The sequence below is a fragment of the Electrophorus electricus genome, chromosome 2 (genome assembly GCF_013358815.1).
Source record: "Electrophorus electricus isolate fEleEle1 chromosome 2, fEleEle1.pri, whole genome shotgun sequence".
Taxonomy (NCBI): Eukaryota; Metazoa; Chordata; class Actinopteri; order Gymnotiformes; family Gymnotidae; genus Electrophorus; species Electrophorus electricus.
In genome coordinates, this window is record NC_049536.1 from 24,295,154 (window position 1) to 24,310,378 (window position 15,225).

Consider the following 15,225-nt stretch of genomic DNA (forward strand, 5'->3'; position numbering starts at 1 on the left):
TGATTCAGGGTTTCTCTATCTGCATTTATTTCCAGATACTGTGCCATCTAAAAGTTAATGCTGAATAAAATAAATAAAAATGATGGATAAAAAGATGAACATACGGTAAAAAATATAGGGTGAAACTTTATTTTTGGTTAATTCTGGATGTGCCTGATGTACCATTTTGATTTTTTGGATCAGTATTAAAACATAATAAGAATAGGAAATACAGACAGAGGTCCTTCATCAACTGAGCAAGCAAAGTATTTCTATAGTTTTTTAGGATCTTAAACTTCTGAAGCTCTTTTCTCTCCCAGCTCTGTCAAAAGCCTGAAATGTCCTGTTTGGCTGTCTGTGTGTGTGTGTGTGTGTGTGTACACATGCTCACCCCAGGTATTGACCAGGATTCTGCTGTATTTTCCCAAACAGCCAAAAACTGCAGCACAGAGCCTTCAAATCTATAGAAAAATACAAAACATATAAGATGAACTGTATGCATATGTAGTATTATAGTAAGTATATATTTTAACTGAAAAATGTAGTAGGAAATGAGTATATAGTTTGCTTTAATCTCAGTTAGCAATAAGTATTATTATAGTATGCATTACTATTCATCATAAGCATACGTAGTAATGCTCCTGCTATTTATGTTTTACCTTGTGATGACTAGATTTAGAAAGGGATTTGGGCCGAGGGTTTTTAGAGCTCCTCTACCCCTTATTCCTGTTCGCCCTGCCGGATTCCTAAAAATTCATACATTCATTTTTGATCATGTCAAAAATTAAATAAATATATGCAAAAGCATATTAATAGATAAATAAATAATTTTATGATGCTGATAAAATGCATTATTTACCTGTGTGTGTCTAAGGTTGAAATCTCTGAACTGTATGGAGAAAGGTATTTGGCAATATGATAAGAGAGTGACAGTTGCAACCAGACATGAACATGACTGTGGTTCACAGAGACTTACTCTCTTATTCCTTGTAGACTGTAAACCGGGGGAGAGTAAACACTAAAGTCCACCTACAGCAGAAGAGATTTTTCTGGTTACTTGAGAAACATATCAAATGCAGAGACAAACATCAAGAATATGAAATATCCTGATGAGTTTGTTTAATCAATGTAGCTTAGATTAGGCACCTCCCAGGGAACTTTCTCTTCAGGTACAGGGAAGCGTTTAACATTGCTGCCAGGATAGTGAAGCTGGCGGGCATAGAAGTGATGAGTCTTCTCCCCGTCTGGTTCCTGTCTATTAGATTCTGCAGTGTCACTCTCTGTCCTCGCTGAAGGGGAATAAGTGTTACCCATTACTACTGAAAATGAAAGACTAAACTACCTTTCCATTCAAATAAGGCTTGTTGTAAGTATGCTTAGCCTTTGGTAATGGTGCATTTTAACTTATGTAAAATATAATAACAATGCAGCTTGTTACAAAGCATTAGCTGGTTAAATTGCAACTGGGTAGATATGATCAAGCTTAGCAAATCTTAAAAATCTTTTTAAAAGTGCAAACACTAATGAATGCAGAATTGTGAAAAGAGCAGATTCACTTTTAAGAAAAGGAAAATCATTAAGCTCACCTAATACAGGTACTTTCTGTTTGGATTTGTAGCCCTGAGATGTAAGGGCATCCATAACCCATTGTAGTGCTTTAGTGGATTTACTGACCTATCATAAAATCACATAACACATAGATTAAATACTAACGTACTAACTAATACTAATACTAACTAATACTAACATACATACTAACTAGAATAGGCTAGCTTTTGTTCTGGATCCTACTAGAAAAAGATTTATTCCATGCTAGATTGGTATGAATGAGTGAGATCTGAATGTGTGTCATGCACACCAGGGTGTCCAGGAACAGATATCCACTATTCTCCACAGTTTTCTTTCTCTAACACATTTGGTTTATACCATCACTTTTCTGTGGCGCTTTTCTTAAGATGAACCAAATGTGTTATGGCCTGAGCTGCATTGGACAACCCCTGAGGTGACTCAATGATTGCAGACCTGTTCCTCCAGCTTAGCCAATCTTTTTTCCATGGTGACAGAACCTCTTTCTTGTTCTCGGTTTAGCAGTTCTGACATGGCTGCAACTCTGCAAGGGAAGATGGCCGTCACTTTATCTTTTCGATAAGCCTAAAGAAATACTACTACCTCATAGAGCTTACAGATACTTGAGGTCAAATTTCTTAATCTACAGCTATATTAGCTATATTACCTCCCCTCCTTAGAAACATGTTGCGTGAGAAGTGTTCAGTTTGTCCTCATTCATTTGTTCCACAGTATTTAGTCTTGATTTTCATCTCTTATTCTTATACAGAATTCTATTGTATAAGGTGGTTTGGTATTTCCTCTTATGACAAGTTACATACAACACAATGGTAATAATGCGAGCATGAAGCACAATAATGAGACAAAAAATTACACCTTACATCTTACAGATTAGGTTTGTCAAAATCAACCGTTTTGTTGCATCTAGCTGTTCTGAGCACTGGTGAACTCAGCAATATCGAAAAACCGTCCAAACTTGAGTACCTCAGTGGTGAATAATCAAAAACATTGCATCAAAGATCATAATAAATAGATCAGCAGTCTAGCAGTCTGTATCCTGGCCTTTCTGTTCTAGAGCCTTTGCACCTTGCATCAAGACAATGACCCCGATGTAAGAATGAAACTCACTCATAATCTCACTCTGTTAGTCTAGAATAAAGAAGCTCATGCTTGTTTTAGGCATGGACCGCCTACTTCCCTCCTCTTCACACACACCTTGCTTTTGAGTGGTTCTCTGAGCTTGCAGAGAGAACAGACTGGACAGAGAAGGGGCACTGTTGCACTGGGGCTGAGCAAGAGGCTACAGAACCTTCCACCCAAACACTAGCAAACCGGGTATGGAGGTTATTGGGGTCAAAAAGTTGAAAAGGTTCCATCATTTGATATTAACACTACTGAGCATGCGTTTCAGTTACTGGAGCCAAGACTGAAGGGTAAAACCCTCAAAACAAGCAAGAACAGATGGGGGCTTTAGAAGCCTGGCAGAACATTACGAGGCATGATTCCCACTATTTAGTGATATTATGTCTGTGAGTCAAAGTCTTCAGGCACCAATTGCATAAGATCTGCAGGCTACTAAATATGACAATTTTGTATGTGCTCTTTTCTCGAGTTTCGGTCCCCTTTAATGCTGATTTATGCATAAAATTCTGGTTCCTTTCTGACACAGAGGTTAAATAAAATACATTTAATTTGACATAATGCATTTCACATAAATTCAGTACAGGAGTACAGAGCCAACTGAACAAAAAATTTGGTCACTGTCCAAATATTTATAGATTACATTATTCTCTTCAATGCAAGCTGCAGGTCCTTAAATTCCAGTCGCATAAGAAGAAACTTTATTTTAAACTTTATTTGGACATATCGTCTGCTGCTGTGTTTTATATTAATGGCTTCTGTCCACCATGATTTTTTAAAGTGCACTTGATGTGCTAAGGATGTTGGTTGGTGATTAAGGAAATTTGCAGATGTGAGTGGAACTTGTCAGGGGCATTACTTTTCTGCTGTGACCTGAATTTGATGCTCCACACTCTGGCTCCTCTCTTGCTGCAGAGATGCTAGGTAGTTGCCCTTCATACATGCCTCCCATGATAACAGATCGTCTGTCTCTGTCTGAGTCAGCTCTTGCCCTGGACACAAAGGTTTTATCAAAACCTCACTCAAGCACACTTTGAAGAATGTAAAAAAAGACCAGTTGTCTTGAAACAAATACATTTGAATTGGCAAAAATGTTGCTTTAGCCAGACCTCTTGTCTGGATGGACCAGCTAACCAGGTGGGAATTACAACTCCTTTCACATAGTTTCTATGTTAAGGCCCAGAGCCTTTCTTATTGTTTCAGAGGTACTCACTGAAGGGCCTGCTTTTCTGTGAGGCCCTTCGCTGGACCAGGCATCTGATGAAGAGGTAGAGATGGCTGAGGAGGATGAAGGGGGGAGGCAGTGCAGGGCGGCTGTAGTATTCCTTTATCAGATCATAACGCTGGAGCTTCCAGAACGTGTCCGTGTGGTCCTGCACCTGCTGGAATGTGTAGCTGTGTAACGAAAAGGCAGAGCAGTTTCCATCTCTTAATATATGTATGGGCATTTTATAATATATGTAAGGTGCATTCCATATCTAACGAAAATAGCAGATTCGAGGTCAATTAGGTCAATACTCAGGATTTAGACATTCAATATCTAATATTATCAAATAAAGAACTAAGGAAATAGTAAAATCCTTATGTGTTGTATACGTTAAACACCACAACCAGCTCAAATACAGACAGGCAACTTTTGAAGGAATACACTCACTTGAAGATAGCAATGAGCAGGTTGAGGAGCAGTATGTTGGCAAACAGCAGGTAAACACACAGCATGATGATGGTCAGCCATTCAGGGAAAACTGGATTGCTGTCACTGTTCAGCACAGGACACTTAGGCTTCAGTGGATCGGTGCCATTCACACTGCAACTGTCCATACTAAACTGGGTGCCTGGGCCACACAGAAAAGATTCCTTAGTGTAACTGAATCCCCTACATTCTCAAAAATCAGCACTCCTCAGCTGGGAAGGATTTTTTTGAGTGGTCCTTTATAGAGGAGTAATAAACTCTTAACAGAGTATTAGTTACATTATCATAAATTAAGTTTATTACAAGCAGTAGTCATAAGTGGAACAGTTCAAGTGTTAGACACCAGCAAGCAGACCGCAAACCAACCCAACAAATCTTGACTTTATCCCAAAACCTAATCCTTAACCCAACCTTCACCTCAAAACAAAACTTAATCCAAACCCCCACCCTGCCATCTTCACTGCCAGCCTCCATGGACCCACTGCAGTTTGCATACTGCCCCAACCGCTCCACTGATGACGCAATCACACATCTGCTCCACACCACACAGACCCACCTGGACGAAGGGAGGGGAAATTATGTTAAAATGCTGTTTGTCGACTACAGTTCAGCATTTAACACTATCATCCCCTCCCTAATCACTACTAATTTGGAGGATCTAGGACTGCACACATCCCTGTGCGACTGGATCTCCAACTTCCTAACAGACAGACCACAATCAGTACGGGTGGGCAACTGTGTTTCATCCACCCTCACCCTCAGCACTGGAGCTCCTCAGGGTTGTGTCCTAAGCCCCCTGCTCTACTCACTGTACACCTACAACTGCACAGCCACTTCCAGCTCCACCATCATTGTCAAGTTTGCTGACGACACCGTTGTCATGGGCCTGATCTTGGACAACGATGAGAGGGCCTACCTGGAGGAGATTAAACGCCTGGAAAACTGGTGCCAGGAAAATAATCTCCTCCTAAACGTCAGTAAGACAAAGGAGCTGATCGTGGATTGCAGCAAGAAGCAGGAGCGGCACTACCAGCCAGTGAGGATCAGTGGAACCACGGTGGAGAGAGTAAATAGTTTCAAGTACCTTGGTGTTCACATTTCGCAGGATCTGTCCTGGTCCCGCCATACCAACTCCCTGGCAAAGAAGGCTCGTCAGCGTCTTTACCACCTCAGACGCCTAAGAGACTTCAGACTGCCCTCCAAGGTACTGCGGAACTTCTACACCTGCACTATCGAGAGCATCCTCACGGGGAACATCACAGTCTGGTTTGGGAATAGCACCAAGCAGGACAGACAAGCACTCCAAAGGGTAGTGCGTTCAGCAGAGTGCATCACTCACACGGAACTTCCTGACCTGCAGACCATCTACCACAAGCGGTGCCAGACCAAGGCCAGGGGGATTGTGAAGGACCCCACCCATCCCAACAATAGGCTCTTCTCTCTGTTGAGGTCAGGGAGGCGCTTTCGTTCCCTGAAGACCAAGACAGAGAGACTGAAGAGGAGCTTCTTCCCACTGGCCCTGAATCAGGGAAACTGATAAACTGTGGGGACCACCACCACCATGGTGCACCATGTAACATAACTGTATATATATATATTCAATTACCACCATGAAACATAAAAACTGTAAATATGTCATTTTACAAAATGGATCTGTACATTGTGTACATATATATACATAACCATATACATTGTACATTATGTATATAAACATAATATACATATATTGTACATACATGGTTAATATATTTTTGTACATATATAGAATATATATTCCTCTATGCACCCCTGTTTTCTTTTTCCTCAGTTTGGACAGAGCACTCTCAACCATTTCACTGCGAGTTATACTGTGTATGACTATGTATGTGACAAATAAACCAAACTTGAAACTTGAAACTTGAAACCCTTGTCATAATCCTGACACTAACCCTAACCAAAATCCAGATAAATTGTGTTACAGAATGTTGTCAACAGCATGTCTATAACAGCTGTTATATGCTAAAATGGTATGCATTATACCAATTACATGTTCAGTGACTTCTCAGATTAATATCTATAGACATAAACTTGGACTCTTATTTAATTGAAAAACAACCAAATTCACCAGATTATAAACAAACCTTACACAGCTAATTAAAAGTCTCTTGATAATCTATCAAATATTTTCAGATGTTTAACTATTACTACATTAATAATATGTTACTGAAAATCTGATTGGTGTATATTTAGTCTACAAAGGACCACTCAAAACAAAGTGTCAGTGACATTTTATGCATGCACAGCACTAAAAAGATGATTTACCACTCTCTGATCTTAAAGCTGAGCGTTGGAAGGTTTTAGACTGTAACAGTTTAAAGAGCATTGTGAAATGTGGCACACAATTTATTTCTGGAGGAAATATGTCCACAATATCGTTTTTGTAGCAGACTAGATGGTAAATGAAAACGAAAGTCAAAGAATTATTTTTGAGCTGGGTTCATGTGGTCTGGGTACAGTTTGACTAAAAGGATCTTCCCTCAGAATATTAGATAAATAACCTCAATCAAGATTACTTACTTCTTGCATATCAGCTTTGAGTTTTGCACAAAGGCTTTTAAATAGTGACAGTGGTCATTTTAAATGTATAGTTTATACTATCCTTGGGCAGCTATGACACTGATTGTAGATTTAAACCCACTATGTGGTACTTGTGCTATTTTCCAGGTGGTCTGCTAGCAGTCCCATTCTCTTTTTGTGAATTTCACTTCCCATGTTTTACTCACTATCTATGCTAGATGGTAAGCTGCCAAATATGACTAGGTAGGGCTCATAAAGAGCCCCACGAAGTATCCAATTGAGGCGCTCTTCATTCTCAATGAGGATCCCCTGTGTGGACACACCATAGGCCACCACCCAGATACTGAGCAGAAACAAGAATAAGAACAAATCCAACATCTGGAAAGAGAGTGAGAGAGAGAGAGAGAGAGAGAGAGAGAGAGAGAGAGAGAGAGAGAGAGAGAGAGAGAGAGAGATTAGAAGAGAGAGAAGATTAAATTAGAAGATTAAATTAATTGGCCATGCATCTTTCTGAGTGCTTTTTTTGTCAGAAGTGCACAGTATAAGTGGATAACAAATACACTTGAAAAACTGCACAAACAATATCTGTGATTCCTACCATTCTCCTGACAATGATAATCTTAGGACCTAAGGTTCTGCTGATGGTGAAGATTGCCATTAGGCGCAAGCAGAATATAATGAAGTCAATACAGAGGATGACTTTGCCCACATAGAACAGACTATCAGAAGCTTGCAGCCTGAAGAAGGGATAAAGACAGAAAGTCATCTACTAACATAACTAAAGGTCTTGGATTTTTGCTGACAACATGACACCTACCGTAATTAAGTGACTTTTCTCACTAAAAGTCACTTCATTACATTAGCTAAGCTTTTGGTTAATCTTTTCTTCTATTGAGAGAGGTTGTTTTGTAAGGCTTGTGGGCTAACCTGAGAGTCAGGCCAATTATAAAGAGGGTTATTGACAACACATCCAGAATATTCCACAGGTCTTTGATATACATCTTCGCTTTCCATTGAAAATCAAACCCATCAGAGTCACAGAAGAGCTGAACAGGAGGAGACAATTAAGATCAAGTTTGAAACATGCAGTACCTCCAAAACTATTGGCACTATTGAATAGTATGAGGAAAAATCTGAAAAAATTGCCTGATTATCTACAGACAGTTTTATGTGCTTTGTACTAGGAAAAAGTATTGCGCTATTTTGTGCGTGTGTAAGAGTGTGTGTGTGTGTGTTTGGGTATGTACTGGGGTGTGCATCTCACCTGTCTGACCTCCTCACACACCAGAGAGATGAGCCACACGTAGAGTAGGAGCTCTCTCCAGGAAGGCGAGGACTGGAAGTCCATCATCAGCACAACAGCAAACAGCCACAGGAAACCGAAATAGGAAGCGATGTTCCAGTAGAACTTTACCTGAGGGCAGGTGTACAGACTCACCAGCCGTGTCCAGCAGTTTAAAGGCTTCAGAGGAGATTTTCCAGATCGGTCACTGGTAGTAGGAAGGATACCCTTTGTTATTTTTTTAAATTGGCTCCACTTCATTTTTTTATAGTTTTAAAAATGGAAAACCACCCAAATATGAAAGATCTGGCATGATCTTAATGTTTTTTCTTTCCCTGAAATGTTCGTCCAGCTCTTACCTAATGTGAGGATTCACCCTTTCACCACTATAGCTCTGAGTAACAGAATCCATCTTCTTCTCCTTTTTTCTTTCTGCTTCTCTCCGGATGGCCTTATCATGCCTAAACCAAATACAGAAGATTAAATACATAATCACATATAATGCCTGTTATAACACCTAATGTAGTTGCCATGATGTTTTTAGTCTAATCCATTTTTTATGTAATTATTTAGTTTCTTTGGAGTCCTAAGGTGTATCTGTATCTGTACCACAGCTGATGTGATTGAAATACTGTCACCTTGTGGTGGATCGTGTGCTTTACCAATATGGGGATGTTACAAATCGGTATCTGTGTATTTTTACAACGTACTTCATATGTGTACACTACATACTCCATATACTTTATGCACACATTTTTTGATTTTGTGTTTGTTTAGTGGGCTCCACTAATGTGCACTGTCTATAATAAACAGGCCACAACCAGAGGACATAGGAAATATAATGAAATTTGTGGATAATTACCTGAAGACCACAAATCCAGTGAATACAAGAGGAAAGAACAGCATGCTGAGCAATAGCCTCCAGTGTGGGTTATCCACTGCTAACTTCCCATACCAGACGTGTGTCAGCAGTGCCTGGGAAAACCACACCCACTAAACCAACGACATCATTACTAATATGATGTCCTGCAAATAACAGACATTGTTCTTTGACAGTATTTAGAAGCAGTTTATTCAGCAGAGAACATTTTAAAGAGCTGTGAATGAGAATGTGTTTATTATGGTACTTGCAGATGCCCGAATGATAACACAGCAGTGTGCCAGCTGTGTTTACCTGGACCCCTGAGTGAGCTATGAAGCTCTTGTCATCAGCCTCGAGGGCCAGGCGAAGGCAGGTGGTCCCACCCCAGGACGGAGAGATCCGGATCAGCAGTTTCTGGGCTCTCTGCTCGTCACATCTGTGGCACTCGCTGAAAACACCTGGGAAAGGGAATGCCATCAATGTTTCTGAATCAGCTGTCATCATCATCTGACCAACATCAAACATGACAGAGGGAGGGATGTGCTATATTAACTTAGAAATTAAATTTATATGAAAATGATGCTTTTATTTAAAAAAAATGTAAGTCGGTGAATCCTCTATAATTTCACTAATATCAATAACATTCATATCTGTATTAATTTGCTTTTAGAGGCAAATTATTTCTGGTCCTGACTATATAATGATTAAATGCATTAAAAAACTATTGAGGGTAACAAACATTTAAAAAAAAACTACATTTAGACAGAAAATGAAAAAAAGGTTTGACTATGAAAAATATGAAGTATATACTTTAGATGGACATGCATAAATATTGTGATGGAAAAGTTTAATAATAATAAGTGAGCCACTTAAGTGTAGAATATGTAAATACATGTACAGTACCAATAGCCTGCTTCTCGTAGTGGTCGGCGAGTTCGCTCATAGACTCCTCCCCATTATCCCCGCCCTCATCAGCTAGCTTCTTTAGGATTTTACTGGCAGCTAAAGCAGCAGCTATACAGTCCTTGCACTGCAGAAACAAACACATGCATACGCACACAGACACACACAGACACACAGACACACACACACACACACACACACACTGAAAATCTTTAACCATTCATAGAGTTCTGAATCATGCTAAATTACTGAAGGTTAAATCGTAGAAAGTCTTAGACATGATCCATTGTCACCAGTTTATCTCCATGTGTTACTTTGTGTCTTATCTTGTGTAATCTACTTTTTAGGTGGGCCCTTGGACTAGTGCATTCATTCATGTTCCTGTAGCTTTACCTGTTCCCAGGCAATTTCTGCCAGCTCCCGCTTGTTCTGCAGCACACTCCAGAGGAAGAGGTCTCGGCCTGCGTTCCACACGCTTTGCGGAACGCTCTTGGATTTCTGCCAACAGTATCACAACAGAGTGACATACTCAATAAAAAAAAGTCAAAGGAATAAAGATAATAACTAATTTGAGTTGAGCTCTTGTCTAAAACCCACCGTTGAAATGGTGTCATTGATGGACATCTGTGTTCTGTGGCTGGGTGAAGCCGGAGGGTAGAGTGGGCATGTAAAGCTGCCCAGCAGGTGGCGTACTTCCTCAGACACGTGGCTCAGGGAAATCTCATCTCCTGGGGCACGCCTGGCTAGCTTGTGCAAGAACATGCACCTGGGCAGGTGTGTATACAGCTCACAAAGTGTGTCTTCACTTTCAAGGAACTGGTCGAGACACACTCCGTTCTCCAGCAGGAGACGCACAAACTCAGCCTTATGGCCCACCAGAGCGGAGAACATGGCCTGGTGCAGATCCCTGGACTGAACAATAACACTATGTAAGTATTATGTACTCTGGCTCCCGGTATGTATTCTGGTTCCTGGTATAAAATGATATTCTAAATCAACTGAGCCAAATAAGAGGGCAGTGGATAATCATATCATGTTCCAGACCTTCCAGTGACTTTCCTCAGTGAAGAACTCGCTCTGTGCAATGTCCACACGATTCCAAGCCACAGCCAGCTCCAGCTGTTTCTCCTTGTTGCCAACACTATCTTTGCTACGAGAGGCTATAGGAGAACAAGCATCGTCGGTGTGTTTTCCATATGACTACAAGTAATAACAGTAAATAGAGTTACTACAAATAATCAGGAACCGTTCAGTCCATTCAGTAAGGAAAAAGCTGAGTTATCCATACATTCAGTATCAATGTATATAAAACAGTGCATAATGTATGTCTTATATACATACAAATGAAAATCAAACCATATCTTCATAGAAATAAATTAGCTCTTTGTTATTATAGTCAGAGCTGTTCCTGTGGCAACAATTAATGCTTTTCATAATTTAACATCAGTTCAGAAACATCTGTGGGTCAGTAGCCTATTCATCTGTGGTCATTAAAGGTCTTTAAACAAATCAACTGTCGAAAAAGTAATTAAAGTAATGAAAGATAAAAGATAAAACAGAAAAACTGCCATATATTTTACATATTTAAACATCCCATTAGCCACTTGATGTCTTGATGGCTGATGGACTATAGCTACCACACACAACAGCATGATCATATCAACTCCAATACAGCCACTAATGGAAGCCTAGATTTACACTGAAGCAAAAATCTGTTTCTTGGAATATCATCTGAGACATAGCAGTTGTAAATTAATTGTAAATTAAATCAGCACAAAGTTAAAAAGAGTTTGTTTTGTACCTTTCAGAAAAGCTTGGAGAATTGCTACATCCAGGTCACTCTTTTTATCCTCATTGATGTAGAAGACAGTTAGTAGGTGGGGCATTCTGATTATGTCTTGAAGCTGTGCAAAATACCAAAGCTCATCAAGATATATGTACCTAGTGTCCTCTTAACCTCACTAGCACATCCTCCTAGTGAGTCTGATAAGTGCTTGGGCACCAATACTTTTTTCTTGCCTAGACTTTTCATACCAACAATGTAGATTGGAAAATACTGATAATTTATCTTCAATCAAATTGAGATCCAGTCAGAAATGGTAACATTTGTAACCTAGGGTTTATAATTAAAACTGGTTGATTTTTTTTTTAATTACAGCTCCACACAAATCTGTTACCCTGTTTATTTAAGCCTGTAAATCAATTCATCTATTTGGTCTCACCTTCTTGGTCCAGTCAATGATCTGGAGCTCAGAGAATGTCTCATCTAAAAAATATCTCTTCAGTAGTTGTTGGGTGTGAGCAATGGTGACCTCTGACAAGGGCAGGGCAGCCACATGAGCGATGACATCAGCCAAGCGACCAGAACCATCCAGAACAACACATGGAGTGTTGTTCATCATGGAGTTGTAGATTGTCTGTGAGAAGTGAATTGTTTGGTTTGAGAGTAAAACACAGAGACATAAACCACACATAGCTTTTTAGAAACACCAAGCAAAGAGCACTCTGATCTCACATTTAGTGTTCCCGGTCCACCATCCAGCACCACACACACAACTGGAATTTTCACTCCACTTTCTGGTAAGTACACATCATTATTAGCAGTCAATCAAACATAATATCAAGCCACTAGAGGTAGAGGCTAGGTGAAGACTGCTAACTGTTAAAAATACAGAAAGAAGAAGCTCAATGACTAGCCTTAACAACCCATATTAAACTTACATCTCCAGACTCACCTCTGTTTCCTAGAGGCTGCTCTGAAATCAGTTTCTCCAGTTTTCCACGAAGCTCAATCTCAGTCCCATAATGGCCATGCATTCCATCATCCACCAGCAGGAAATGAGAGTGGTTATCATCCAGGCAGGAGAGCCGGCCTTGACCCTGTTCATCCAGATAGTAATGAGCAGGAAAGCAACCCTGAAAAATATATAGATGGATAAACAGATCGATGACACTCATTTCATTAATTTTCTTTCAAATGATATTTACATTTACATTTAAGGCATTTAGCAGACGCTCTTATCCAGAGCGACTTACAAAAGTGCTTTGTCATTTACACATAGAATATGTGTACAGTAGGTTAGAATTAAACATACCAATGAAATATTCCTTTACCAGTGTTCTATTTGAGAAGTAACACAAACAAACAAACACTGATCACCTCAGGATGAACTAGATCCTGTCGATTGTGGATGACCCCCCAGGTGGCCACACCAATGGCTATGATCTGCCTCTCCATGAACCTGCTGCTGAGGATGTAGTCATGCACTGCCATCCCCACATGCTTCATTACACCAGTATGTGTGCCACCTGTTAGGATCCAGGCACCTGCAACATGTAATCACCTTTAATGTGCGTATGGCTGCTTCTAGTTCTGCAGGAGGTACACCAGTCTTGGAGTGCTGGTTCCTAGGCATTCTACTTTTCTATTCCTATAACATATCTCAGTTACAGTTCACGCAAGAATATTTTGACTTGTCTTCTAATAAAGACTTATTTAACAAAATATCTTTTGTCATATCTTTATTAAACAAACAGTGCGAACAATCTCAGATTATTAAAAACAGTATGTGGACTCTATTTATATTTCTCTTAAATGATTACACTAATTAATTTGCAATACCAGTTTATATACTTTAACTAAAATCATTTTATTTAAGACATTTGTTCCAGCTTGTTTCACACCCTGTGAACCACAAAGAACCTAGGTCATATATCTGTGAATTATATGAATAATGTAGTACAAATTAAAAACCAGAATCACCCCTTTTTATATAGAACATGTTAAATCAACAGTGCTCACAACATTTAGAATGTTTTTAGTTTACCAAATCTAAATCCCAGGCTGCACCTGCAGCATTTGGCTCCATTTCTAATAAGTCAAAAGTAGCATTTAAAGGCCAAATCTGTTACTGCAGTGTAAATGAAACCAAATCCCAATCTGGAAAACACTGTCCTGTTGCCTGTCAAGAAGTCGAGATATTTAGGAAAAGTGAGCCTGCCCAGCTGGCAGATTTAGGATAGCCATTCATCTACTAGTTGAATATTTTCCTTACTTATGGCACAAGCGGAGTCAGCATGCATTGGATTTTCCTTTTACACTGGATAACTGTGTAAATCTACACAAATCTTAAAATGATACAGACTACTTGTCATGATGCACCAGGCATCCCAGATTACAGTAATAAGGTTAAAATCACAAGAACATTTTTTAATGTTAATGCTGAGTTATTTCACAATTACATTTTAAGAAAGTCAAAAAAGTATTTTTCTAACACCACTCAGTACTGCTATCCTGTAGATGTGTTTCACACTTTTCTCTCACTTCATCACTACAGTTCTGTCTGTCTCTAACAAAAATGGTTAATTTTTTATCAAGTTCTAAGGTAAAGTTATGGGTTTATTTGAGGGATGAGAGTCTAGCAGGCCAAGGCACAAAACCACTGTAAATATGGAAAGTGAGGACAAAGTAGTTCTAAGGCAACTTACTTCAAATCTTTTCAAGCAGTTTGAGGACACTAAAGTTCACCTAACTTTAACTTCTTAGTTTAGTTGGTGCCTCATCAGAAGATGAAATTACTCAAATTTCTCCCTCTATACGGCAAAAAAATTAAAATTCAGATCAACTTAAAGAAGCTGTGAAGTAAGTTACCTTATAATTTTAAGTTAACACAGCTTGAGAGTACCGAGGACTTCTTAGTTTAGGCAGAAATCAATCTTTTTATAGTAAATGTATAATATACAACTTAAACAACAATTAAAATACTTTGACTGAATGTATTTCAATACTGTCTAAACAATTTTGCAGGTGCAGGTAACAAGGTAACAATGCTGCATGTTTAGGTTTCTATATCCTCAGACACACATAAAGGGTAGATAATATAGAGTGCTAGGGCTGCGACTAGACAGCTGCAAGTTGTTTCAATTATTTTTATATTTTATGTCCATTTATGTCTGTTGTCCTAATTCTTTGGACAGCTTATCGCTTAGTTCGTTGTATACCCTGTTATTATCTTGGATGACCCGTTGACTCAGTTATTGGAACATAACTTCTATAAATTACAAACCTATTCCATGCTTGTAATTATAAAAGAGTTTTCCAAATGATTAAAATAAGTTTGATCATTCTGGATTGAGATGTTAATGTCAAACAACTGTCTCATTAGTTCATATGCAAAGGAGATTGACCTGCAATTAGAACATGACGCAGACTACATCTGATTTTCACCTGGGTACCATCCTCGT

The 15,225-nt window shown here is 39.2% G+C and overlaps 1 protein-coding gene across 1 annotated transcript in view; it reads right to left on the minus strand.

Moving 5' to 3' along the window:
* Nucleotides 1-15,225, minus strand: part of trpm2 (transient receptor potential cation channel, subfamily M, member 2) — a 28,650-nt gene that overhangs the window by 1,330 nt on the left and 12,095 nt on the right. Inside the window, exons 8-33 of the mRNA XM_035523903.1 lie at nt 13,142-13,308; nt 12,717-12,897; nt 12,497-12,558; nt 12,204-12,398; nt 11,783-11,885; nt 11,026-11,141; nt 10,579-10,893; nt 10,375-10,479; nt 9,982-10,108; nt 9,391-9,536; nt 9,079-9,191; nt 8,576-8,677; nt 8,199-8,424; nt 7,862-7,980; nt 7,533-7,671; nt 7,141-7,312; nt 4,340-4,520; nt 3,899-4,080; nt 3,545-3,677; nt 2,002-2,089; nt 1,566-1,653; nt 1,126-1,268; nt 956-1,008; nt 839-868; nt 639-725; nt 371-440 (exon numbers count right to left, since the gene is read on the minus strand). Coding sequence (XP_035379796.1) covers nt 371-440; nt 639-725; nt 839-868; nt 956-1,008; nt 1,126-1,268; nt 1,566-1,653; nt 2,002-2,089; nt 3,545-3,677; nt 3,899-4,080; nt 4,340-4,520; nt 7,141-7,312; nt 7,533-7,671; nt 7,862-7,980; nt 8,199-8,424; nt 8,576-8,677; nt 9,079-9,191; nt 9,391-9,536; nt 9,982-10,108; nt 10,375-10,479; nt 10,579-10,893; nt 11,026-11,141; nt 11,783-11,885; nt 12,204-12,398; nt 12,497-12,558; nt 12,717-12,897; nt 13,142-13,308 — 3,443 coding nt within the window. The remainder of the gene's footprint in view (nt 1-370; nt 441-638; nt 726-838; nt 869-955; nt 1,009-1,125; nt 1,269-1,565; nt 1,654-2,001; nt 2,090-3,544; nt 3,678-3,898; nt 4,081-4,339; nt 4,521-7,140; nt 7,313-7,532; nt 7,672-7,861; nt 7,981-8,198; nt 8,425-8,575; nt 8,678-9,078; nt 9,192-9,390; nt 9,537-9,981; nt 10,109-10,374; nt 10,480-10,578; nt 10,894-11,025; nt 11,142-11,782; nt 11,886-12,203; nt 12,399-12,496; nt 12,559-12,716; nt 12,898-13,141; nt 13,309-15,225) is intronic.